General features: G+C 37.2%; 2 protein-coding genes across 3 annotated transcripts; one reads left to right on the forward strand and one right to left on the reverse strand.

Moving 5' to 3' along the window:
- Positions 1–1,391: 1,391 nt before the first annotated feature.
- npy7r (neuropeptide Y receptor Y7) lies at positions 1,392–24,682 on the reverse strand. 2 transcript variants are annotated; one of them, XM_051860591.1, is made up of 2 exons: positions 24,574–24,682; positions 1,392–5,610 (listed from the first exon to the last, which is right to left on the reverse strand). In XM_051860591.1, exon 2 carries the CDS (start codon positions 5,597–5,599, stop codon positions 4,469–4,471), a length of 1,131 nt encoding a protein of 376 aa, XP_051716551.1. In that variant the 5' UTR covers positions 5,600–5,610; positions 24,574–24,682; the 3' UTR covers positions 1,392–4,468. The 2 variants fall into 2 exon arrangements, with proteins under 2 accessions (XP_051716551.1, XP_051716550.1); XM_051860590.1 differs by lacking the exon at positions 24,574–24,682 and adding an exon at positions 12,735–13,085.
- trim105 (tripartite motif containing 105) lies at positions 14,788–25,771 on the forward strand. The gene is made up of 7 exons (XM_051860589.1): positions 14,788–14,966; positions 17,340–17,661; positions 19,557–19,652; positions 19,740–19,973; positions 20,283–20,302; positions 22,499–22,605; positions 24,625–25,771. The coding sequence occupies exons 2-7, from the start codon at positions 17,389–17,391 to the stop codon at positions 25,179–25,181; spliced, it is 1,287 nt and encodes a 428-aa protein (XP_051716549.1). The 5' UTR covers positions 14,788–14,966; positions 17,340–17,388; the 3' UTR covers positions 25,182–25,771.
- Positions 25,772–27,338: the final 1,567 nt, after the last annotated feature.

Consider the following 27,338-nt stretch of genomic DNA (forward strand, 5'->3'; position numbering starts at 1 on the left):
TTTTTAAACCTAGTTATTTTATAATGTTTAATATTTATTAAAAAACGAAGTGAAAAACGATTAGAAGAAATGGCTGATATATGCGCAAATAAATGCTACTTTGCCGCCACCTGCTGGTTAAAGTGTATATTGTCTTTTTTATTTTTAAATAAGTGTTTTCTATGAAATGTTGAATTTCATACATTTTTAAACGTTCGGTTTTACAATGGGGACAATCTCAGAAGGATGAGCAAGTAATGTTTGTGGTCATCACATTAAAAATAACATGGGGAAAAAAATGCATGTACGTGTCTAATTACAGACACGGCGTTTTTAAACGTCCCAATAGCTTCGTCTTTATTACAATCAATCAAACTGGTTTATTGGCAAATTAGGTAAATGTGATAACTGCATTAAAATATGAATACAATATTAAAAAGTCAACCATTGATGGTTTTGTGTCGATGTACAGCGAGTACAGAATGAACAGTTCACCGGAAATGCCAGGGCTAGCTTAACGACAACCCGGAAGTAAACGTGCATATAGCCTATTCGGCTAGTTTTGAGTAGCAATGAGTGGCGGGTTTTGTTGTGAAAACTTGACAACCAGTGTTTTCATCCATCCCTGTTTATCCAGTAGTTTCTGTTCCATTCTCTGTCAGCTTGATTCATTAGCAGAGTTTCATTACTTCAATTAGCTTAATCCCTTGTTTTCAAAAAAGTGCGTACTTTAATCACAAAAGAATTTAATTCGTTGCTTAATTTAGTACAGATCATGCTGTTAGAGAAGTGTAGCTGAAGAATTAAAATTTATATTGTATTCTGTTTGATTAGATTTGTTCCGCTCCTCTCCAACAGAGGGCAGAAACTGATCAGATTTGTTCCAGGCCTGACAGAAAATCTAATCATAAGTCCTTATTCCTCCTTTACTTAGAAAAATAAGATAATTCTGGAGATTATAGGTACAAACTAATGTACAACCCTCCATTTGCACACAGGATTTGCTCATTTCTGTTTTAAGAATACATTTATTCAGAACATACAATTCACTCTCCTGATGAAGTAGTTTTCTTAAATTGCCATATTTCAAAATAACCACCCAATCATGTTAAAAGCTCCAGACATGGACAGAAGTGAGTGTGATTTCTGTGTGAACATCTTATGCTTATTGAATTCTCTGAGGTTTCTTTCCCGTGTGCAACAACAACAAAGAATAAAACAGCATGAAAAACACTTGTGTGCCGGAGATGAATAATGCAGCAGCTGCAGTGTGGATAATATTGTTTTGTTTTCAAATTCGCTTCAGCCAAATGCTGATGTAAAGCATATCTTTTTTGTTGTATCTTGTGTTGCCATGGCTAAAATAGATTAGCAGATTTGATAAGGCACCGAACAGATAAAAACAATATGCAGATGTTGCCATAGTTTTATTTTTCTGTCTGCCTCCAGTGCTTTTAGTTTTCTCACAGATCAGATTAAATAAGCAATACTTAAAAGATTTTTTTCTCATGTCATCTCACTGCCACCACAGTATAGATATTACATATGCCAGTGAAACAAGAACATATATTACATTAAAGATTTGCATACAAAGTACATCATAACCGTCACACCTTATACAATCAGTAGCATAAAGCAATTTATTTACATGAAGTATCGGCCTTATGCAAATTGACACACAACAACACATGCAATACAAAATCAATGTCATCCATGTCAAACAATTTCCTTGAATATTTAAACTCATCACCAAACTGTTAATATAAGAGAATAACGAAGACATTCATTAGTTTAATGCTCAGATGGACCACTCATTGGTTGCATGTCAAAGCTTGTAATCGAAATGTTATTTCTGCCGTATATATTATGCATAGTATGCAAATGTCACGTATGCATGTAGAGTAACACCCAGAGCTACAACTGCAAAATGTGCATTAGACTGTATCCCACAATGCAATGTATGAGCATATTTTTAACCATAGGATCAAGATTGGGCTGCTTAGCTTTGGCACCAGCTTTCTACAAAGCAATTCAGTATTAGCTGTGTGTTCTGACAACATAAAATCCATATATTTTACTCTTTTGAAGAGCTCTTGAAGCGTGAAATGGATTTCGTAACAGCTCAAAATAGTCAGTAGTGAAGGGTTTGGGGTGATTAGTCACATGAGACTTTTCTGTGGCACCATGAGCAAAGATGGCAGAATTCAAATGACACTTCCGGTGGTAGTGATCCTGATCAGTCACATGACATTTAGAGCGTGGGCGATTGGCTCTAAAACGTTTCTAGAAGTGAAAGCCTATCAGCAGCATCCGAGCTGAAGAGTCCTGAACGAGCTTGGATGATGATGAATGGACTTCACATGAGGAATTAAACCTGCACAAGATGAGGTCATGAGACAATAATGTAGTTTACTAATGTTTGACATGTTCATCGTTGAGTAAAGCAAAATGACTGGGTAGTTTAGGGTACAACCAGACTAAAGGCACACCATGAGGAAAGTGAGCTTTCGCATAATATCTTCAAAACAATCACCTCAAAGTTTGTACTATTTTCTGTTTATTTTGATAAATAAAATCATTTACTTTATTTAAAAAAGCAAAGATTCTGAAAGATTTTTACACTGCTTGATGGCTTTATGATAGTAACAATGGTATTTTATTATATGATATGACTATATCAAATTTTTAAATATCATGGTTTGTTTATAAATATGGTGACTATTTCAAAGGTATTTGGATACCAAACTTAATAAATGATATTATATATTAATAAACGACCATATGAATAACCATGTCTTGTCAAATGGAACATTTAGCCAGCTATTTTTTACCCCAAATACCACAATTTTACACACTCTGGGTTAAAAACAACCCAAGTTGGGTTAAAAATGGACAAATCCAGTGGTTGGGTTAAATGTTTGTCCAACCTGCTGGGTAGTTTTATTTAACTCAACTATTGTTTAAAAATGACTATATGTCTGGCTTAAAATGAACCCAAAATATGTTGGAAATTAAAAATCAGACCCATAATTACTAGAGGCAACAATAATAATCAAAAGGTGAACATTTATTAATAAACAATTTAGTAAATGTTTATTGTTTAATTATTATTCATTAAACTTATTAAGACATATTCATTTATTAAACATAAATTAACATTAATAAATGTTAATTTCCAACATACTTTGGGTTTACTTTAAGCAAGCAATACAGTAATTTTTAAACAATAGTTGAGTTAAATAAAATTACCCAGCAGGTTGGTCAAAACAACCCAATCACTGGGTTTGTCCAGTTTCAACCCAACTTAGAGTGCATATTCTTCAGTTATTGAAAAACTGAACAAGAACAAGATCTTTGTCTCAAAATATATCCAGTAATTTTATAGATTCTCATTTGCTACATGTATGTATAACAAATTAGCGCAGGATCAATTTTGCATTTGTGGATCACACTTACAAAAAAGAAGACTATTCAAGTGTTCTATAATTCTTTTAAACTAAAAATAAGAACTTCTAAGTACTTCTCTTTATGTACACTTAAGTATACTTCACTTATACTGACAGAAACTCTAAATATATTTGACCTATACTTGTACTCAATCTTTTAAACAAGATATACTTAAGTGTCTTGTAGTTGTGTTTATTCTGTAGATTGAGTAGCCTATTAAATACTTTTTCTCATAGTTGTCTTATAAACTTACATTGTTTGAAAATATTGATTTATAAAGAAAACAGATATGCTCCTAATTCTGTGTATTTTTGTGTCGTCCACTAGTTGCAGTTTACTTCAGATATACTTAAAGTACAGTTAAAGGTTTCAAGTATAAAAATGAATACCTAAATAGAAACATAGCAGTATACTTACAGTGTAAAAATAATATAAAAAATAGTAAACTATAATAATGATGATGTTAAGTTCACTTACAAGTATGCTTGCAGTATAACGCTACTAAACTAGTAGTTTACTGAGAGCATACTTGTGTAAGTGTACTTTCATAAACTAAAAAAAAGTGTGCTATTGAACTATAGTAAACTATCAGTACACCTATAAATTCACTTGAGGTATAGTTGAAGTACAGATGAAAAACATAGTTGTAAACTAGTTGTGTAATCAAAGTTTACTACTGTTGCACTTAAAATTATACTTTTATACACCAAAAAAGTGGGACACTTTAGTTCCAAGTACTATTGAAAGAGTACACTTACAAGTAAACATTAGTATACTTACTACATAAAGTATGCTTAAAATATACTTGAACCTTACATAATAGGATGAACTTGAAGTATACTTAATTTTTGTAAGGACACCCAAATTTCTACATGCAAACTGAAGCGTGGGTGTTTAGGAAAGTGCTGCGGTGAGTCTTTGTGCTGCAGTGGTTTAAAGGAGAATAAACTCAAATGTGCCTTTATCCCTGCCGTACCCTAGCGTACCATATACTGTGCAGTAAGCAGTCTTCTCCAGACTGAGAAGTACTCTGTCTTCATGATCAGACAGCAGCCGCAGGCTGACCATCATTAAACCCGTTCACAATCATTCCTCTCAGCGATCGAGTCCTGAAGGACCCATCCGGGTAAATGGAGTCTGGTTTGTGTTCACAGCGGAAGAACATGAGAAAGCCATTCCTGTAATTCTGGTTCATCCAGCCGTAGAGCAACGGATTGACAAAAGTCGAACACATCGCCACAATGTGAAACAAGGTATAAATGAGTTTGTATTCCTTGAACTTGAGAATCAAGTCGAGATCGCTAGCCAGCTGAAAGATGTGGAAGGGAAGCCAGCAAACGGCGAAGACCACGACCACGAGCGCCAGCATCTTAGTGGTCTTCTTCCGGCGGACGATGCTGTCGTTGCGGTTGGAAGGGCTGACGTGGTTCTTCAGTTTGATCCAGATGCACACGTAAGCATAGCTGATGATGGCCAGAGGAACCACATACTGCAGGAGAAGCATTGATAGGCTGTAGATGATGGCGTCCCGATTGGTGCCGTTGGGCCATTTCTCGGAGCAAACCGCGATATGCAAGTCAATGTAAGGGATTTCCTCATAGCGATACTCTCGGAAAATAGCCTGCGGACCGGCCAGTATGGCAGCGAACGTCCAGGTCAGGCCGATGATGATGAAGCTAGTGCAGCGGTTGAGGCGCTGGCCGAGGTGGAAGACGATACACCTGTAGCGCTCTACAGCGATGACCGTCAGGGTGAGAATGGACACGTGGATGCTGAGAGCCTGGCTGTAAGGCACCATGTGACACATCACTGCTCCGAATTTCCATTCGTCCAGCAACGTGTAAACCAGCGTGAACGGCAAACACACGGTGTCCACCATCAGGTCGGCCAAGGCCAGGTTCGCAATGAAGTAGTTGGTGACAGTGCGCATGTTTCGGTACAGAAAGATCATGTAAATGACGAGGGTGTTACCCACGAGTCCTAGCAGGATTATGAGTGAATATGCAAAGATGAGAGAAATTTGAACGCTCAGGTGCTTGGTGATGTCATCCACAAAAGCTGGTTTGTAGGTGTTGCTGCTGTCATTTCCCAGGCCGGTCTCTTGATCTCCATCATGGAGCGTGTCCTCCGTTGCATTGGCTAGATCTGATTGGCCCATTTTAACCAAGGACATACAACATGAACCTGTCAAGAAGAAGAGAAAATGTTCAATTCCATTTCCTAACAGTGGTCCAAAAGAACACGTGGAGGTCAATCACATCACATGCATCTCAAACATCCAATATACCTCTTCTTTGAAGAACAAGAACTATCCACCAATAGCAAATCACAACCATCCAACCAGCCAATCAATTCCACATGGACAAAATCAAGCCCCGCCCTACATTTGTTCTTGTTTGCGAAGCTGTTTCACTCTGAAATACGACACAAAAGGGAGGAAAAGTGTAGCGCAATTCCGTTTCATGACTTTAAGAATTGTCAGGCACGTTATTTTTACGTGTTTTCTGTTTGTGATTGGGAAGTATGGGATCAGAAAACAGTAATTGTGTTGTGTCAAAAGTTAAATCTATGATCCTAGGGCTCGTTCATACAGAACGCGTCTTTGCGTCTAAAAACACGAGATCTCAGGAATAGTTTTTATAAAAGCGCAGGGCATAACGCGAGGGTCTCGAGACGTGCTTTTGAGACATGATGCAATAATGGCAATAACGAACAAATAAAACAATTGCCACGCCAACTTGCTACTGTAAACAGAAGATCGCAACGCTTGCCCCACCTCCGAGTTCTTCTGATTGGTCCGCTGTTTTAGAACTGACATTGATGAGCGGCACTGCGTGTAAAAGTTGAAATTCTTGTAACTTGACACGGCATCTTAAAAACGCGGTGCTCACGTGCGGGACGCTGTAAAAGACGTGAGCGCAATGGTCAAACACGTCCATCTAGTGGTGTTTACATAGAAAAACAATGGAAAAGTAGCGCATTGGAATAGAAAAACGCATTCTGTGTGAACGGCTTAGGGCTTGTTCACACAGAATACATTGTTACGTCTAAAAACGCTAGACACAGCGCTCAGGAATGGTTTTTAAAAAGTGCAGCGCAGAACGCGAGGGTCTCGAAACGCGCTTTTGATACATGCACTAACGGCAATAACGAACAAATAAAACAGTTGCCATGCCAACTTGCTGTAAACAGAAGCTCGCCCCGCCTCCGAGTTCTTCTGATTGGTCCGCTGTTTTGGAACTAATATTGATGAACGGCGCTGCGTGTAAAAGTTGAAATTCTTTTAACTTGACATGGCGTCATAAAAATGCAGCGCTCATGTGCTAGGCGCTGCTAAAAACACGCGAGACACGAGCGTAACGGTCATACACGTCCTTCTAGCGCGTTTACATAGAAAAACAATGGAAAAGTAGCGCATTGGAATAGAAAAACACGTTCTGTGTGAACAGCCCCTTACCAAGTTGTCTTCAAGCAAGTCTTCCCGTGGAATTGTTGCCGCGGGTTGTTTTTCTTTTCCGCGGGTTGAAGCGACCCCAAATAACATGATATTTATCCCCTGGAATGCAAATTTTACTAGGGGAACCCAGCCAAAAAGCGGATTTTACACCCCGGAACGCAATTTTTACCAGGGGACCCTGACTGAAACGCAATTGGGCTAGTTTGGGGCTAGTTTTGAGTAGCAATTGGGTGGATTTTGTTGTGAAAACCTGGCAACCCTGCCCCTTACCCTCCACACACCACTGCTCCTGTTATCAGATGGGTTTCATTTGTAATTTTGTGGCTGAACCAGATAATGGTGGACAGAGTTAGTCTAAATAGCCTTTGCCAACAAACAAACCTGCTTGAAGGTTAGTCAGTATATTAACAGTATATCTGTTTTTTAAACATTTAAAACCCAGAAGTTCTTTTTATGCCACGTTTGGGTAGCAAGCTTGCTCTAAATGGTACTCTGATATTAGTGCAAGGTAATGACCATCATTAAATTTAAATTAAAAAAATAGTCTTTTGGAGCCACAGTATGTGGACTTTGTTTTAAGAACATATGAAATGGGAGGGAAAAGGTTCACATTTCATTGCACATGTTCAATTATAAATGAACATCAGAGATCTCGTTCTCAGCATGGAGGCTTTTTTAGATGACATCTGAATGATGTCTTCTTTTTTTTAATGTGTGCAGTCGGAGTAGAAGTGAGCAATGCTCCGGATGAGACATGCACACCTGATGAAATATGTAGCGTGGAAGGTAAGCCGTAATATATCATTACAATACCGCGAGGCATATGACTGAGGGTTAGATAATGACATCATTAGACCAAAAAATGGAACAGCATTCATCTTTTCAGCTGAGATATTCACAGTTTACACAAACACAGCCATCTTTGTTATTTTTTTTATCATGTTCAATTAAAGCTATTATTGAAAAATGACTATCTTGCTTTTGCTACCAGAATATTGAACCATATTTAATTAGAAAAAGGTTAACGAGGCCCTTTCCTGCTCATAAGAGATGGATAGAGCTTCATTAAAATCCAATTTACAGGCAGCTCAAAGCAAGACGATGCAGAGCTTTTTCCAAGAACGATTTGAGCTCATGAGCACATTTAGAAGTGCCTATATTGTCATTTAAGCTGATTATATGACACAAACTGTATGGACAGCTTTTTGCTCAAAGGAAAATGAAAATTGCCAATAAAGACCTTGACATCTTAGGTCATTTAGAGACTGAAAGCAAAAACACTGCCCTAATGTGGTCTTCCCTACACAAGAGATGACACAGTTCTTGCAGGACACTCCATCTTTCAGGGTGCATTGAGTTAAAAAAAAAAGGGAAAATAGGTTGGAACATTGTTTTTAGCTGATGGGTATTTTTCTATTGTTTTTTACAAAAAAGTATTGCCTCCATTTGTTACTGAGCTATAGCAGCTAAGAGCTGTGAAGGTGTGAACAAAAGGTTTTTGGCCATAAACATAAATGTATTTACCCTGCTTTGTTTTATAATATATTTATAACCATTTTGGTATCAGGTTTAACCTTATAAAGTCAACATGGAAAGGCATTCACATTCTACTTTTCTTCCACCAATATGTATTTCCCGAAATATCAATCGGAAAAGTTGACGTTCCATACCTGAACTGAAACAACTGCTAAAATATAGTCTAAACAGTTTAACTGTTGGTTAAATGTACACTATGTAACATTTGTCTCTCTAGCAGTTAAAAACAAAACTGCATGCATTTAGCAGAAGAACATTGTTTTGGTTGTATAGTAACTATAATGGGTATTTATTGAAATCAGTAGTTTCCTTATTATTATTATTCTCGCTCTTGAGTCTATGGCAGCCTATAGAACCGTATGGTAAAAAGTTATGAAATTTGGCACACAGATAGAGGACAGTCTGAAATGTTACCATAGCAAATTTGGAGCCTCTATCTCAAACCCTCTAGCGCCACCAACAGTTCAAAGATTCACTCATGTTTATGCTCATAACTTTTGACGCCATTTTAATTTTTCCGATAAACTTTCTTTTTCGAATTCCTCTTAGAGCGTTTGTCCAATTTGCACGAAATTTGGCATGTAGCAGCTACTCAAACTCCAGGCAATAAATTATTAAAATATTTTTGATTGGCCAATCCGTTCTCGTATAGCGCGCCAACGAATTTGACGGCGAGCACGCAAAAATTGATTTGATGCTGTATCTTCGTATGATTTGGTGTATTGACACCAAACTTGGTATATGTCATTATAGGCATGAGTTGGAGGTACATGCACAGTATCGTCACAGCGCCACCTACTGGTGCCAAGATAGGAAAAATGGCTATTTTTGCTTATAACTTTTGAATGCCTTGTCCTAAAATCATGAGGATGGTCTCCTTAGATTCCTTGAGGCATGCCGAGTTGAACGATATCCAATTGTCTTTGGTCGGCCATTTTGAATTTTGTCATAAAATGCTGTGTTTTATGAACGCATTAACATATCGTTACGAAACTCAATATGATTCATCAAGGCCATGTTCTGAAAGGACCTGTAAAGTTTTAGGTGACCTAGTGGTCAAAAGATGCTTATAACATATGAAAAATTCAACATATTGTCATTTAACTTACATCATTAGATTTGTTGGCTTATGCCGAGTCCTATGATACCAAATACGAACTCCTCCTACAAAATTTGTCCGATTTGTATGAAATTTGGTATGTAGCATCTACAGACACTCATGACAAAAAGTTATTAAAAGATTTCCGATCGTTGTTTTTTACTGCGTCAACAAATCTGACTGCGAGCACGCCAAAATGGATATGCGTTTGTATCTTTGCAAAAGTTTTGTGTATTGACACGAAACTTGGTACATGTCATCACAGGTATGACTTGAGGGTGCATGCAGAGTTTCGTCATAGCGCCACCTACTGCTCAGAAGTTATAAACCATGTTATTATGTTTTAACTGATGTAATTTAAACAGCGTTATAACCTCATGATCACAGATGTCCACAAATATTTCCTTTTCTGCCCTTACGTGACCCCCGTAATTGCTGCTTGCAGCCATATTTTAAATTAAAATAATTAGTATATACTTAGGATAATCATTCACTGACAGTTTGAGGAGACCCGATTTCAAGGGAGGACCCGATTTGTCATGACACCGGAGCAACTTTTCCACACAAAAACCATCCCGCCAGGTCTTAAATATAAACACTTATAAAAGGCTTATTTTGAATCAGGGTAAGACAAAAACATGAAGGATTGATGATGTATTGACTCATTATTTAAATTTTGTGAATTATTTAAACAAAAAAAAGTTGCATAGTGTACCTTTAATATTGCGAAACATGAATTGCTAATGTGGATTATGAAAGTAAACAAGGTCAATTTCTGATTTCATGTTGACTTGTCTAAAGGACATTTACAGTAGGATGTGCTTTAGCATTTCTGTTCACGTCCTGCAGATTTTTTAAATTTGTCCTCCCGAGACACATGCATGAATGCGAGACACTACTCATCAAAAGGTCATATCCCTTAAGACGCATGACCTTTCCTTTCGATGTTCATTCAAACTATGACAGTCCAATCACTTGTTTCTAAAGGATCAAGAGTAGAAAGAGGAATCTTATTAGGCTTTCTCTCTACTGACTCCTTCTAGAGGCATTGTGTCTATCAAATCATCCAAAGTGCCACATTAATGAATATCAAGCATTCTGAGATGAAAACCAAGGGAAAACACTTCAGAATAGCCACTGCTTTTTTCTTCTCTGCTCTACAGGGTTTGTTGATTGTGTCCTCGCGGTCCCTCGTGAATCAGCTTGACTGGCATTATGATGTTCTGCTGAGGATGCTGCTCCTCCTCCACATCAAGAGCTCTTGAAGCCCCATTAACTCACTGTGAAGAAGCTCTTTATGTGCCAGACGCTCGTCCAGCTGATGCAATCGAATGTTCTATTATTGAGTCTCTGTAACTATAAAAGCAACATTACAGGATCTGTATATAATGTAAACAAGAACATTATTTAATGTAATTATCTCATTTAAATGTTAATAATGATATACTCTGGGTTTGGTAAACACAAAACCGATAAACTCAACAATCAACAAACCAAGGCTGAGCAGAATTTAGGAATTCAGTTCATGAGTTGGAGTTTGAATTGAATTGGCCGTATCCCACAGGATGCTGAATTGGAATGACAGGAAGAGGAATTTACTGAAGTGGAATGCAAAGAAATTCAATAATCACACACACCCCACAGGAATTTCATTGAAGCTTTGGGACAAAACCAAGCGTGCCGCACAAGCGTCTCGATCGCCCCCAGGTGGTTGGTCCCAGTATAGGTCATAAACCCCGCCCTCTCCATGTAATGTAATGGGACGTGAGACAAACTAAACAATTAAATTACACTTCAAATAAATTTTTTCCAAATATGGTTTCTGTCATTTTATGTAGTTTTTATCATGCTGTTGTATGTTCAAGTGTACGTATGTTTAAAATAAGTTCGTTTTTAATTAGTTATGTAATGCTATAAAAATGGGGGTGTGACGTCATGATTGACAGCTGTGATTGACAGCTTCTCTGAGTGATGTAGTCACTGAGGCACCAACGGACTTTTTTCTGGATTTTCGGGAGGAGATTGGAGCTTTAACTTTAAATGTTTCACACCGATATAATGAGATGTTCTGCAGTAAATTGTACTAAACTATTCTGCGGAAGTGTGGGCGGGGCCTTATATCTTAATGATATTAATTTAAAATACGCATAGCTTACTATATAATGCGTACGAAGACACATTAGTGCATAATAAAACCAAATGAACATCATTTCTTCGACTAGTTAATTAATAAATAGATAAATTATTAGAACTGTTAATTAATAAATAGTCTAGCATATTAAGTGAATAATTCAACATCATTCATTTTACGTTTTATTTATAACTTAAATATATGGACATTTAACACTTAATTTAACACATAATTACATTAAAGATGATTGAGAATATGTAGGGTAAGTGCAAATGTGTGTATAAACTAAGCTATCAGGCTAATCGCTTATCTGTATGCTATGCTAGTACATAAGCTAACTAATACAGACATAAATAGTCATTATAATGTGTTTATCATAACATAATTTTAGGAACTGTAATCAGGTGCTAAAGAGAGTACCTATAAAAGAAATTTGAACCAATGGGATCGCTTGGGGTCCCAATTTGTCACTCAACCGGCTTCACTTTTCTACATTGGAAGAGAGTGGAGGTGCGTCGTCCATATTTTTTTACAGTCTATGGACAAAACATACGTAATCACTTCATTCATTTTGACAAATTATGCCGTTTATCAGCTAATTAAACATACTGTATTTCTCTAAACTAAGTTGAATGTTGTCAAGACAGTTAATGCATCACAAAAATGTAAATAATGACATATTATTTACATAAAAATATTAATATTTCTTTAAATATGTAACAATAGACTATCAATATGTGAATTATACATATAGCCTATACTGATGATCTGTGAAATGAATACCTTTAAATGAATGTTAATATATTACACAAAATAAAATATATAAACTAAGTATGTTTTATGTAGGATGCATTTCACACCTTATTAGTATCATAATATATCATATGTTGATGATAATTCGCATTGAAAAAAATGAGTGTTTTGTTAAAAACTACACAGTTAAAGCAATTTCTTTGCCATTTTAATTCTATTTTAGAATTAATATTCTGAATTGTGCACGATCCTCCTGATACAGACACCTGCCGCGTGCCATATTAATCTGAAATCCACATTTCGTATTGAATATTATAAAACAATCCACTCACCTTGTTTGTGAGATATCAGCCCTATAATAATAGACGGGATGATTGCTGTAAAGTTCGCGCATCCCCTCTGCGCGCGACACGCTATTGTACCTTCAGTATCAGCTTCATCCTCGGAAACAACACCGATGCATAGCGTAATGAATGCATATCCGTGGGAAACGGGGGGAAAAAGAAATGCACTTTTATTTTTCAAAGCAAAGCAGCAGCGAGAGCAGATGTAGGCAAGTGAACTTTAGGTGCAGGAGTGCTTCTGCATGCGCGCGGCTGTGGGAGGATCTGCTCTAGTGGAGGAGTCTGTCCGTGCAATGTGACGCTTTTCAATACAGTCAAATCAAATCAGATATGATTGTCAATGCATTTGAGGTACATGGTTTGGCAGCTGAATCGGGATGGCATGCATAGCTCCATTTCAGTAATGCATGCCATCAGCCATCCATAAGCTTCTAATTATAAGGTCCTCATATCATTCTGACACTGTGAATAACTGAACCTGTCATATATAGCAGTAAGTGATGGTTGTGATTTGGAATATCAGTAATATCAGTCTTGTTTCTTTCATATGCAAATGCACTGTTTCATAATGGCCCCTAAGTATGTTTGTGGTGCGTGGGCGAGTCAGGTTCTGACCCGATACAGAGATCTCCTCACACCTGAGACACTGCGAAACAAACACACACACAGATGTGTTACAGCTGTTGCAGAGATGTGCATCTGAAATGACTGTGAGGTTTCAGTATCATCACTAGGAGAATGCTCATTTATCTCTTTTCAAAACTGTATTTGCTTTCTTAAAGGGACAGTTCACCTTAAAATGAAAATGTTATCATTAATTACTCTCGTTGTTCGACTTTTGTTCATCTTCTGAACACAAACGAAGATATTTTTGATGAAATCTGAGAGCTTTCTGTCCCTCCATTGACAGTCTACGCAACTACCACTTTCAAGCCCTATAGGTAGTAAAGACATCATTAAAGTAATCCATGTGACTCCAGTGGTTTAATCTCAGCGTTATGAAGCAACACGAGTGCTTTGTTAGCACAAAAACACACTATTTACCACTTTATTTACAAAATATTAATCTCCAACGCACGTTCATGAGAGCAGCATGATGCATGTGTGTTGTTCTGACGCGAGAGCTTACGTTTTTTGTGAGATTAATATTTTGTAAATAAAGTGGTGAATTATGTTTGTTTGCGCAAACAAAGCGCTCGTGTCGCTTCATAACATTGAGGTTAAACCACCGGAGTGACATGGAGTACTTTAATGATGTCTTTACTGCCTTTCTGGGGCTTTGAAAGTGGTAGACTGTCAATGGAGCGACAGAAAGCTCTCAGATTTCATCAAAAATATCCTAATTTGTGTTCGGAAGATGAACAAAGGTCTTACGGGTGTGGAACAACATGAGGGTGAGTAATGAGTAATTAATGACTGAACTTTCATTTTTGTGTGAACTAACCCTTTAATTGCATGTAAGCTTTAGCCAATGACATCACTGAATTCTTCTAATCTAAGGTGCGTGCACTTTTTTTCAAGGTGAAAATGCTCCTGGGTATTTTTGTCCTGAGAACAAAGTTCAACTTTTCAATTTAATTCTTATTCATTCTGTCAGTGTGATTTTATTGTGCTCACTTGTCCAACAGTACAAAAATATGACAGTTTTAATTTGGAGGACAGAATTCAGAAACACTCTAAATTCTAGAAAATAAATTAGAAAATAAATAGACCTATTTAAAACCAAAAAACAACTGCTGATATTGGCCAACTTGGACTTTTGACTAAAGAGTTGGCTAATTATTGAAATACACATCTTGTGACTTCTCCATGTGACTTCAGTCCATCTAAAATTCTATAGTTTGATGATAATAATGTGATATATTATTATTATTATATACTCTAAATTGTGTGTAAGAGACTAGCACTTGGCTATCAAGTCATGAGGGATGTTACAATGAAATTTAAGCTAAAGCTTAACAGTATAAACTAACTTGTGAATTCACAAAACTGATGATATACATTTCAAAGTTTTAATTTCCTTCTCTCTATAATATTCCGGTGTTTCTGTTCCATCATGTGTTTAGCAGGAACTCACTGTCCTCAATCACACAGTCATAATGAAAGTGAACTGAAAGCAATTTCACACACACGACTGAACTTTTAGTCTGAGCTGACTGCAATACAGAGATTTCCCAGTCTTTCTGGGGCTTCACGGATAACTAAACCAAAGCAGAGAGGGTACGTTTTTCTGTTTATTTATTCAGTAATAGCACATATTTTTAATACGTGCATCTATATTTTCGTGTAATTAGTGTAGTTGTTTTTAGCCGTGTAGCTAACTCACAGCAGGCTAATGTTTACATCCACACCGAGCGAGCGTAACTGCAGCTTCGGTGCTTTAACAGCACGATAGTTTGCGGATTTGCTTTAATAAAATATACTATGATATTATATATTGAAAAAGTTTAAGTTTAAAGTTCATAGCAGTTGTGAAAGGCGACTAATATGCAGTTAGTCGATAAATGTATTAGTTTCGGAAGAACTGAGCTGGTACCGCATAAATAAATTCACAATAATAACATTATAGTTTCTGTCTAAATACCTTAGTTACTACAGTAAACCTGTGGTAACTTGTTAAGTATTTGCTACGACTGTCGTCAAACATTAACCATGGGTTATTGGACGCACCGTGTCGATAGCATGTTTTCAGACGTGTGTCATGAATGTGATATAATCATAAATCATCATGTTATTAATATATATTCCTTTATATCAGAATTCACATGCTGTTGTTTAGAATCTGAGCCATTACTGCACATGATGCAGATCCCATAATCATTTATTATGTTTTTACTCTAGTAGGGTCAATGATGTGACGGGTCATTTTTTTGCTTTAATAATAATAAAAAACAAAGATATGGCATTCAAAGTATGTAAGGTAGTACATCTAGATCACTTTTATTAAATCCAAAAGGTTTTAATTATATTTTGCTACATATAAAAGATTGTCAAAAGCAGTGGTAATTGATTATAAAAACCACATAATCTCATTGTTAACACTTAATAAAACTTAAAAATTAATTATATCTCCATTATGTTTTTTTTTTTTACACTTTTAAAAATCTTATTTGTCAATGACCCAGTAATAAGAAATGGACTATGGTATTTTGACCAACAATTGTACAATTTTGTAAGAGGCATCAGCATTTCAGTTTCTTTTTATCTTTGTATGCAAGCTGGTTTCACTTTCAGGGCATCTAAGATAATAGTACTGAGTAGTAAAAATGAAAACAAACTGCCTAGGTTAGTCACCTAATTTTACCTATTTTAAATCATTTACCCATAGACAGGCTTATGAACACGAAAAGTAATACTGTTTTCTAGGGGTGTGACGATACACTTACCTCACAAGACAAGACCACAACACTATTTTTAAGAAATCTTCAATGACGAAATATATGACTGGAAAAATAGTCTTTTATTCAATTGCAAGTCACAAAATGCAAAACAATGCAGGTACATTTTGAAATGTTTTAACTAATCTAGGACTGTCACTAATGATTATTTTTGTAATCAGTAAACGGTCGATTATTTCGATGAGTTATCGGATAATTTTTGTGGTAATAAAATTAGACCTAAACTTGAACAATAGCCTTTAAATTTACTTAAAATACATATAATAGGGTCATTGACAAATAAGGTTTTTAAAAGTGTAAAAAAAAAACAAGTTTTATTAAGTGTTAACAATGAGATGATGTGGTTTTTATAATCAATTAACACTGCTTTTGTCATTTTTTACAAGATTTTGTCACCAAAAAAGTCATTTGGTTTAACCAAAATTTCGGTTTTACCAAATGACACTTTTGGTTATACCGAATGACGATATTTTCAAACGATGCTAACAGGATGATATCTAGCTAGCTGGCAAAAGAACAATCAAACATTTTATATTTAGTACAAGTTTTTAAAATATTACAACATTTTCCATGTTTTATAGCGGTTGTACCGAATGACCTGATGTTTCGGGACATGCATATGAACAAGCGAAAACATGAATTTTTCAAATAGTTAAGAGAGAGTTATTTACTTTGCTTTACGACCATGTGATCCTTTGCAGGTGTCTGAATGATGTCACATCCTGTCACATGATACTGACCGCAAGACTTGATCCAAAATGGTCCTTTATATTGGTTACTCCGAATGACATCAATGAAATTCATTTTTCCGGACATTCTTTCTCATAACAAAGCAACGACTTCTACACATAATTTTGATACCATTTTGCACTATGTTGATATATAACAACAATATTTAACTCAAATGTCCACTTAATCTTTAAAAATTTGGCCACTTCGCTACGATAGAAATGCTACATCCACTGTAATTTCTTAAACAAGAACATGTGGACATCAAACATGCAAACTTAGAGTGAAGGATTAAACTTTTCTTTTGAAATCATGATGAACAGTTTGCATATTTAGACACATATTGATGTATCCTCCTGTGTTGGCGTAGGTTTATACATGATTTACGTTACAAATCTGGTGAAATGGCACATGTTGTTTATGCATCTGCCCCCTGGTGATCACTCTTCATTTTCGTTGTTACAAGAACTTTGCCAGAAGTGAAAGTGAAACAAACAGCAAGAGATCTGCTCCATATGGCGACCAACAGGAGTAAGACGAGTCTCAGAGAAGATCTGACATGTGCCATCTGCTTTGAGCTCTTCAAAGAGCCCGTGATGCTGGGCTGCATGCATCACTTCTGCAGGAGATGCATCGTGTCGTACTGGAAGACTGTCAGGAGTCCTGTGTCCTGCCCGCAGTGCAGACAAGAGTTTCCCAACAAAAGCTTTCAGACCAACTACTTAGTAGCCGGTCTGGTGGAGAAGGTCAGGGCCAGCTCCACGCCTGGATCCCTCAAGTATCTGGAGGTGAGTTTCTCTTCACAGTCAGGTAAAGGCAAGTCTCATGACCGTTTTTTACTTTCAACTTTACGTTCCCACATCAGGAGAAGTAAAGAAACAAAGAGAGCGTATCAGCGGTGTCAGCATTAAATGACAAGTTCTGTTTTTCCATAAACATTTCTTGAAAATGCCCTTCCTCATTTTTGAAATATAAAGGTCTGGAAAACCTCTTTTTTTTTTTTTTTGGTTTGTTTGTTTAAAAAATCACAAGACTTAAAATAATCATGTCATGTGAGTTGTGAATTTCCAACACACCATAAATGGAAATATCATCTGATATTTCTTTTTGGATTATTTTCATTTCATAAAAAAGCACAATGGCAATTTTTTTTTAGTTTACTTTAGACATACAGAAATAAATGTTAATTTTAAATCAAATAAGATTTTCTTCACAATATGACACAGATTTTTATGAAAATACAGTCATGTGATAGCATTTGAAAGTATAACTTTTAAGAAACATCAGTCAGTCAAGCATTTTTTATGTCAGAACTTTAGTAATCACAGCTAAAATATGGGGCAACCATGTATGAATGAAGATTTATGAATGTATATTTGCCATATTAAAGAGAACTTAGAGAATTATGAGCTGATAGTGATGCTTGAGACATTATTGGTCATTCATTCAATAATACTAATTAAATATAATACTAATACTAAGCCTGCTAATAATAATATAAAACGATAAGGTCTGACATGTTATTGGCATAATGAATATTAATCACGTCTGTGTTCGCTAAAATATATATACACAGTGTTCCAAATTATTGTGCAAGTGACGTTAGTGACATCACTAACTGTAAAATTTACATAAACCCCACCCCGAGAACACGCAACAGAGGGGGCGGGGCCATGTTAGGCTGCTTTAGAGAAGAGGAAGAGTTGTTGTAGTAGAGTGTTGTTGTCATGCCGTCATTTTACGCCGGACTGCTTCACAAACGAGGGTCAATTCAACACAAAAGATTAACATGACGACACATGCTAGTGGATGAGTTGAATCAACTCCACAGCAACTACATAAATTTATCCACTAACCATTCAGAAACGTCTAAAAGTTGTAACTTCTTCCTGAGTCTCTCCATCAGTGTCGACTCCGGTTTGAACAATGTAAGGCTGAACACTTTCGTCATTTTGGCTGCGTGAGATTCTCCAGCTTTGTTGTTGTTGAGCGAGCGAAGCACGAGCTGTTAAAGCTCCGCCCTCTTCTGGAAAGGGGGCCGGGAGCAGCAGCTCATTTGCATTTAAAGGGACACAAAAATGGCGTCATTGTACTCTATTGTGTGTATATATATATATATATGTATATGTATATATATATGTATGTATATATACACACACACACAAATATTTAAGTATTTTGAGAGGGAGATCGGCTCAATTACGTCATTCGCGGTTCTTCATGGGAGTGGGCGGAGCTAAAGAGCTCTTTTGGAGCGTTTTGTTTGTTTCGATTCTTCGATTGCTGCAATTTTCTGTACAGCAGTAGTTCTGTAATGTAGTTTTTCCACCAAGAATTTTGCTGTTAAACACTATTATTTTAAAAAATAAGTTGAAGTAATTGCAGACTGATGGCTTCAACAGAAGCAAATAAAATCAATTAACAACCTCATAGCTCACAGTAGTCCTGTATTAAAGGTGTATTAGTTATTGTTAAAAATCAATTTCCCTATGGAGAAAATGAATGAGTTTTTACTTCCCGAACCCGACTGTTGTGCTCTGTTGTTGACTGATGATACTGACCCACAGTTAGATCAGAAAATGCAATTTTGGAAAGGGCTTGCCATTTTTCAGTGAATGCCTGTGAAAATCTGTTTTGATTTTCTCTAATACTATGTCTGTGTTTATCAATTGCTCTTTTCTAGAAGCAATTAAAGGACCATCTAGAATCGCAGTGCTCCATGAAAGAGGCCTACGTCTCTATGATCCGTGAAGACAAAGACCAGATGGAGAAAATAAGAGTAGGTCTATCTTTAAAAGAGAAAGATCACAATGTGACCCTTCCGGCAAACTGGAATCACTCAACTCTCTCTCTTTCCTCCCCTCAGAAAATGGGAGCTGAGCTGCAGGGGCGAGTGCACGGCGACTTCCAGGCCCTGCATCACTTCCTGCAGGTGGAGGAGGAAGCCATGATGGAGGAGCTGAAGAGGGAGCAGGAGGAACTGCTGCAGGGGCTGGAGCGACATCTGGAGGCCCTACAGGTGGCCGTCAGAGACGTGGAGCAGAACATCAACACGCTACGACAGACGGCCAGCTGCGCAGACCAATCTGTACTTGTGGAGGTGATTATAATGATGCTTTCCATTTGTAATGCTGCTGCCGCATATCCATTTGTCAAAGAACTAATATTTGTAATATTAATGTCATATTTACACTAGAAACCAGAGTGCTGGTTGTCAGAATGAGTTATTAGTGAAGTGTGGCTACAGCCTCATATATATTTCACACAACAGGAGAAAAATCGATTCTACAGTGATTTGAGCATGTGCTGTTAATTATCAGACAGATGGTTTGCTTTGGCTGTACTCTTGCTGGCTTCTGTAGTCAAGTCAGCGAAATAACCTGTTCTATTCTGTTTCCTTCCTCCGCAGCTCCCAGAATTGAATTCCAGGTGAGTAGCAATTAAAAACTTTTTATTTTTACCATTGTTTATATAATGTTCCTTGTAAAATCTCTAATTCAAGTTGATTCGAGTAATTCAAGTAGTTGCTGCCAGTAATACTAGTAGGATTTCACTGTTTTCGGTACCAATTTTATTGCAAAAACTATTTCAACTTTTTTTAACTATTTAAGATATTTTTTAACAAATATTAAAATATAGCTGCAAGCAGCAATTAAGGGGCCAAGCACAACATAAGCAAACAAGAAAGCTAGCAGCAGACCAACAATGTCATAATGGATTATGATAGCAACTGAGACAAAGACACTGCATGTCAATTTTGAAGTCAGTCAGACCAACGGTACTGTAGTTAGAGCCAATTTCATGTTTTGTTCAATTATCGTGCCCTCAGAATGTCCAATTTAGTGAAAATATCTCATTTCGTTTAGGAGTTATATACATTTATATGAATGAACACTTAAAAAAATACCCATAACTGACTTTGAGTAAATTTTTTTGCCCCTTACTATCAAAATTTCGAAATTTGGCCAATAAGTGTATATCCAACGACTTATGCTTCCGAATTTCCTACAGTGGTTTCGTCTCGATCGGACTACGGTTTCGAAGATATTGGCGAAAGTTGTTTTAATGCTAAATCACAATGTTGCACAAACCATAAGGTGAAATCTAGCATGTTTGGTAATGTTGGACTCAGCAAGGATTGAGGAATCCATGGAGATCCCGTGAGAATAAGTCAGCCACATCCAAAGTTATAAGCATGTAAATAATTTTTTTACCACTAGGTGGCGCTGGTCTTAAAACTTCTCAGACACCTTCAGGACACCGTGCCGATGACCTATACTGAGTTTCGTAATGATACGTTCATGTGTTCTTAAAATACAGCATTTCACTTCAAAATTCAAAATGGCCGATGCCCAAAATGGCCGATATTGGAAAATTGGATATCATTTGACTCTGCATGCTGCCCCGAATCTAATGACACTTTTATGATTTTTGGACAAATTGTTCATAAGTTATAAGCAAAAATAGCCATTTATGTATCTCCAGACCAGTAGGTGGCGCTGCACCAAAACGCAGCTTGTAACCTCAGGTCATGCTTGTGATGAGCGTGATTTTTTTCCCCAGACCAGTTTAGCGGAAATCCCGCCCTGGAGCAGATTCTAAACATTTCATAGGCCATGTCAATCACAATAACGATTGCCTACACCCAACCCTGATCCCTAAACCTACCCGTCACTGTAACCTCAGCCAATGAAATTGGTTGCAGGGCGCGGATTTCCGCTGAACCGTTTGGGAAAAAAAATCACGCTTGTGATGACATGTACCAAGATACAGCCTTACATCTATTTTCGCAAGCGCTAGGTAAAATTCATTTGTGAGTTATTCGACTTTTTGTCGGCATGGTATGAAAATGATCTGGTTCAATTTCCGTGAAAATCGGAGCAACGGCCTAGGAGGATTTCGAAAAAGCAGGTTTTTCAGAAAATTCTAAACGGCGGAAAAATTCTCTTGATGGAAAATGACGTCGTAGGGTGCCATCGAATCGTCTTGAGCCAAGGAATCAGAAGAAAAATATTTATGCTTCAAAAGTTATTAGCATAAATGTTAGTGAAATTTGGACAGTTGGTGGCACTAGAGGCATTGAGTTAGAGACTCCAAAATCGGTGTGGTTAATTTTGTGACTGTCCTCTATCTGTGTGCCAAATTTCACAACTTTTTACCATACGGTTCTATGGGCTGCCATAGACTCGATAGCGGAAATGTAGTTTCCCACCACAAATTCCACTGTTAAATATGATTATTTTAAAAATAGGGCTTCAACAGAAGCAAATATCATTGATTAACAACCCAGTATCTCTGTTTATAAGTTATCATTCAAAATCTATTTCCTTATCGAGAAAATAAGTGGAGTTTTTACTTCCGGAACTCGACTGTTGCGCTCTATTGAGCGTATTCTGTCTAACTCAAACACCTCTGATTGGTCACAGTGTTCACGCTCCCAACAGATTGGTTACAATGCTCAACGCTTCACAAAACTGTACACAAATAGGGTACTGAACTGACTTGAGAACATGTGATTTATGGAGCATGTCTTATGGAGGAGTCTCTGTGTTTTTTAAGATTTTTACTTTTCTCTACAAAACTGTGTTTATTATTATTAAAACCCTGATGTCTCGATGACTCCAGATCGCCTCTGCAAGAGCTGAAGGTCAACCTGAATGCTTTCAGAAGCAAGCGCATTGCTCCTCTTCAATACACTATGTGGAGAAAAATGTTTCAACATTTGAATCCAGGTAATTATCCACCATATACTTAATCAGCAGTGACTACATGACCTTTAATATTTATCAACTCAGTATAGAAGGCACAGAATTGGAGGAATAGCTGGAGGTGGTTATTATCCGCTGTAACAGATGGTGTTATAGTGACAGTACAGCGACTGTATGAACACCGCAGGATTCAGTGATTTGTTGAAGCAGCCTTCACAGCTTTTTCGTTTACATAAAAATGTAGGGTTACACCCTTATCAGGAAATTATGAAAAACTGCAGTCGTCTGACTGACTGTTCCACTGATTTCAGTGTGTTTCCGTCTGTCAGAGTTTTAAAATAAACAGTTCAGTATAAAACAATTGTAGTTACTGGTATATTTCATACTTTTAGAGCACATTTCTGTATACAGATTACACTTTGATTATGGTTCATTTTATTGAAGGAAATCAAAATTTTGGTTTTGAGGATTTTAGTCAATATCTGTGAGGCAAATTATTTGTTAGTGTACTCTTAAAGGGGTCCTTGATTATGATTTCACTTTTTTAACTTTAGTTAGTGTGTAATGTTGCTGTTTGAGCATAAACAACATCTGCAAAGTTACGACACTCAAAGTTCAATGCAAATGGGGGATATTTTCTTTTACAAAAATCGCTTTTTAAATGGCTGGTAGAGACTACAACGACCTTTATTCTGGATTAGTGACATCACTACCCCTAAAATTTACATAAACCCCACCCCTGAGAACACACAACAAAGGGGGTGTGGCCATGTTGGGCTGCTTTAGAGAAGAGGAAGAGTTGTTGTAGTAGAGTGTTGTTGACATGCCGTCATTTTACTGCTTCACAAACGAGGGTCAATTCAACGAAAAAAGATTAACATGACGGCACATGCTAGTGGATGAGTTGAATCAACTCCACAGCAACTACATAAATTTATCCACTAACCATTCAGAAACGTCTAAAAGTTGTAACTTCTTCCTGAGTCTCTCCATCAGTGTCCGACAATGTAAGGCTGAACACTTTCGTCATTTTGTCTGCGTGAGATTCTCCAGCTTTGTTGTTGTTGAGCGACCGAAGCGCGAGCTGTTAAAGCTCCGCCCTCTTCTGGAAAGGGGGCCGGGAGCAGCAGCTCATTTGCATTTAAAGGGACACACACAAAAACGGCGTGTTTTTGCTCACACCCAAATAGGGGCAAATTTGACAAGCTATAATAAATGATCTGTGGGGTATTTTGAGCTGAAACTTCAGACACATTCTGGAGACACCAGAGACTTATATTACATCTTGTGAAAAGGGGCGTTATAGGTCCCCTTTAAGAGTTGTAAAAGTAAGTATTTAATGAAAATATTCATGAATGAATCATTCCCATTCGCCATCTCTGCCTTCTAAAAATCAGCATCCTTATAAACGCTTGAACATTATAGAATGTCACTGGAGAAAAGCCCCGCCCACACATGACGGGATTAGTCACATGTTTGTGACATCAGGAAACGGGTGTTTTTGAGACTGTCTTTGGTTCACTGCAGTTTTAAGGAGAAAATACTCGGCGATGGTGTCGACTGATGAATTTGCACATGGTTTGTCTTAAATCATATTAAAAATACCATATAGACATATAAACAACATTAAAAACTTGATTGGTCTTTAAGTCATTTTCAAGATCTGAGATAAATTATCAATTGTTCATTATGGCTTTTAATGCTATTCAAACCATTTTAATATAGTAAAAAACACATAAGTGCCTGAGATTATCAGTGAGCCGTTTGGACAAAGACGCTGATTAACATGGAAAAGACACCTGGTTAGGGCTCGGTGTAAGATTCATTTGGACGACACCATTCATGCTGTGTGTTTTGTGTTGCGTTTAACCAGCGAGGACAAGTTGAGCTCACTCACACGAGCAGAAGAATGTAGGCAATCAAGAACCATTGACGGATCTGAATGAAAATCCCTTCCATCAAACCGTTCTGAATAAGAATTTAATTCCCTACCTTAAATGTGTCAAAATCAATGGCGTTTATGACAGTGTCTTTTCTTCCCAGGCCCAGCACCACTGATATTTGATGAGGACACGGCTCATCCCAGTCTACAGCTTTCCAGGAACAAAACCCAAGTGATCGAGAGTGACAAAATGATCAGTTACACGTGTGACGCCAAGCGCTTCCTCCAGTGTGTCAACATTCTTGCGTCAGAGGGCTTCCAGTCAGGCAGCCATTACTGGGAAGTGAATGTGAGTAACAACCCCAAATGGGACCTGGGCGTTGCTCTGGAGTCAGTGAACCGTAAGGTCCGAGTCAAGCTGTGTCCTGAGAACGGGTACTGGACCCTGCGGCTGCGGAATGGCAGTCGGTACTCGGCCGGCACGCAGCCCTGGACGCCGCTGACCGTGACCACCTCACCCAGCAGGATTGGGGTTTTCCTGGATTGTGAGGAAAAAAAAGTGTCTTTTTATAACGCGGATAACATGGCACTGTTATATTCCTTCTCCAGTGGGCCGAGAGGAAAAGCATTCCCCTTTTTCAGCACGTGCCTCAGTGAACGCGATCAGAAAGCCCAGGCCATCCGCATCCTGCACTTCCCTTTTGAGTGGGAGATGTAAAACAAAACCTGTAGACTCTCTAGTAACACGTTCAAGAGCCTGCAGGCTATAATGAGCCTCTGATTTTTACAGGTTTTCCATAAACACTTTTCATCACTTTACATGCTTTGGGGCCATGCAGCTCTCATGACGCTAATCAAAAGGACCACGGACGATTCTGAACTGGTTTTTGTGCCAGATGTTGATCCTGGAGACCTGATTTTGCATGACTTTACATATTGATTAATAAAAGAAGCATCATCTGAATTTTATTTTATTTTATTTAGACAAAATTCTTTAGCCTATCTGTTAAGGAAGTGCTTTATTTTTATTTTATTTTATCATTTATTTTATTTGTTTTGTATTTTTTTCCACCTAAATTGTTTTCCTTCCTCTTTTTTTGGGAATTAGAAATGCTGAAGAAATGGTAAATAAATACTGTACGATGTAAATCAGTCCAGCCTTTTATCTGATTCTGCAAAAATATCACCACAGCATTCTGTGACATGCATATTGCTCAATATTCTTTTCATCCTTGCCTTTTATAGATATGTACAGAAGGTAATTATAGATATTACACGGAAACTAATTAAAATACTTTGTTCTTTCCAGTGGGTTGTCCTGTCGTTTTCTATTTCATCATTGATAAATTGCGCACGCCTCTGATTCCTGCTACATCAGTAGTCGTCGTTGGTTTTCTCTGTAGTCTGTGTAGTTGGTTCTGTCCATCATTGTGTCAAGACTCAGTGACAGGGCAGGAATGTTTAGTTCTGATGAATGTCTCGCTCTTCCTTCCTCTGTAATGCAAAACAAGCACCATGTTCTGTTATACAGGCACCTGGATATGAATGCATATCAGTTGCGCAGCATATAAAACGTATGCCACCACGCAACATTCTCCTGCAATTACATCTCATATTTAAATTAGAAGGGTAAACAAATGCAGTTAGTTCATAAAGTGTGTGTGATGGGGGGGGTGGCATCCCGGATGCAGAAAACAGCAAGGATGGGGCTGCCATTATCTGTCGGAGCAGGCAAAGTGCATCAACATCCTCTTTCCTCCTGCCTCCTGCAAGGGGTCACACAAACAGAATAAGAGTCCGGCTGCCCTCAAACTACATTATTGCCGCCTTGGGACTGGGCTTTGGGGGTGTTTCGGCTGCTGGAAATAAAAGTCAGTGCTCAGCCCTCCTCCACAGGGTCAGGTTGCTTTTAAACACTGAACAGCCATGATTTAAACAGCCTATTAACATTCCAGCCCTCTGACTGAAGCGGCCGTTGATTTCGTTTCTAAAGTTGGACATGTTTATTTAGTGAAGTGAAATAGTGAAATAAAGTTGGACACATTTCAATGGATTTTAGACACTCTAATAACTACAAGTAACTTTGCAAGTCTGCAAAAAATGCTTTTCTTACTTAGTATTTTTGTCTTGTTTCCAGTCCAAATATCTAAAAAAATTTAAAATCCAGATGTTTTACTAGATACGTAAAATGACATAAATCACACACACACACACACACACACACATATACATATATATATATATATATATATATATATATATATATATATATATATATGTATATATATTTATTATTTAATTTTTTTGGGGGGGAAAAAAAATCAAAAAGAAGTGAGATTTTGCTTAAAACAAGCAAAATAATCTTCCAGTGAGGTAAGAAAAATAATCTTGTTTATGTTTGAAATCTTTTTCTTGTTTCTGTCCCAAAAATGATCTTGTTTCTGTTTGAAATCTTTCTCTTGTTTCTGTCCCAAACAGAAACAAGAAAAAGATTTCAAACAGAAACAAGATTATTTTTCTTACCCCATTGGAAGATAATTTAGCTTGTTTTAAGCAAAAACTCACTTTATTTTGATTTTTTTTTTCCAGAAAACAAGAAAAAATATCTTATGTCATTTTACTTATCTAGTAAAAGAATCTGGATTTAAGAATTTTTAGATATTTAGACTGGAAACAAGACAAAAATACTAAATAAGAAAAGCATTTTTCGCAGTGTGCAACTACAAGTCACTTTACAACTACATTGCAACTACAAGTCACTTTGCAACTACATTGCAACTACAAGTCACTTTGCAACTACATTGCAACTACAAGACACTTTACAACTACATTGCAACTACAAGTCACTTTGCAACTACATTGCAACTACAAGTCA

Source organism: Ctenopharyngodon idella, chromosome 14 (assembly GCF_019924925.1).
Source record: "Ctenopharyngodon idella isolate HZGC_01 chromosome 14, HZGC01, whole genome shotgun sequence".
NCBI classification, from domain to species: Eukaryota; Metazoa; Chordata; class Actinopteri; order Cypriniformes; family Xenocyprididae; genus Ctenopharyngodon; species Ctenopharyngodon idella.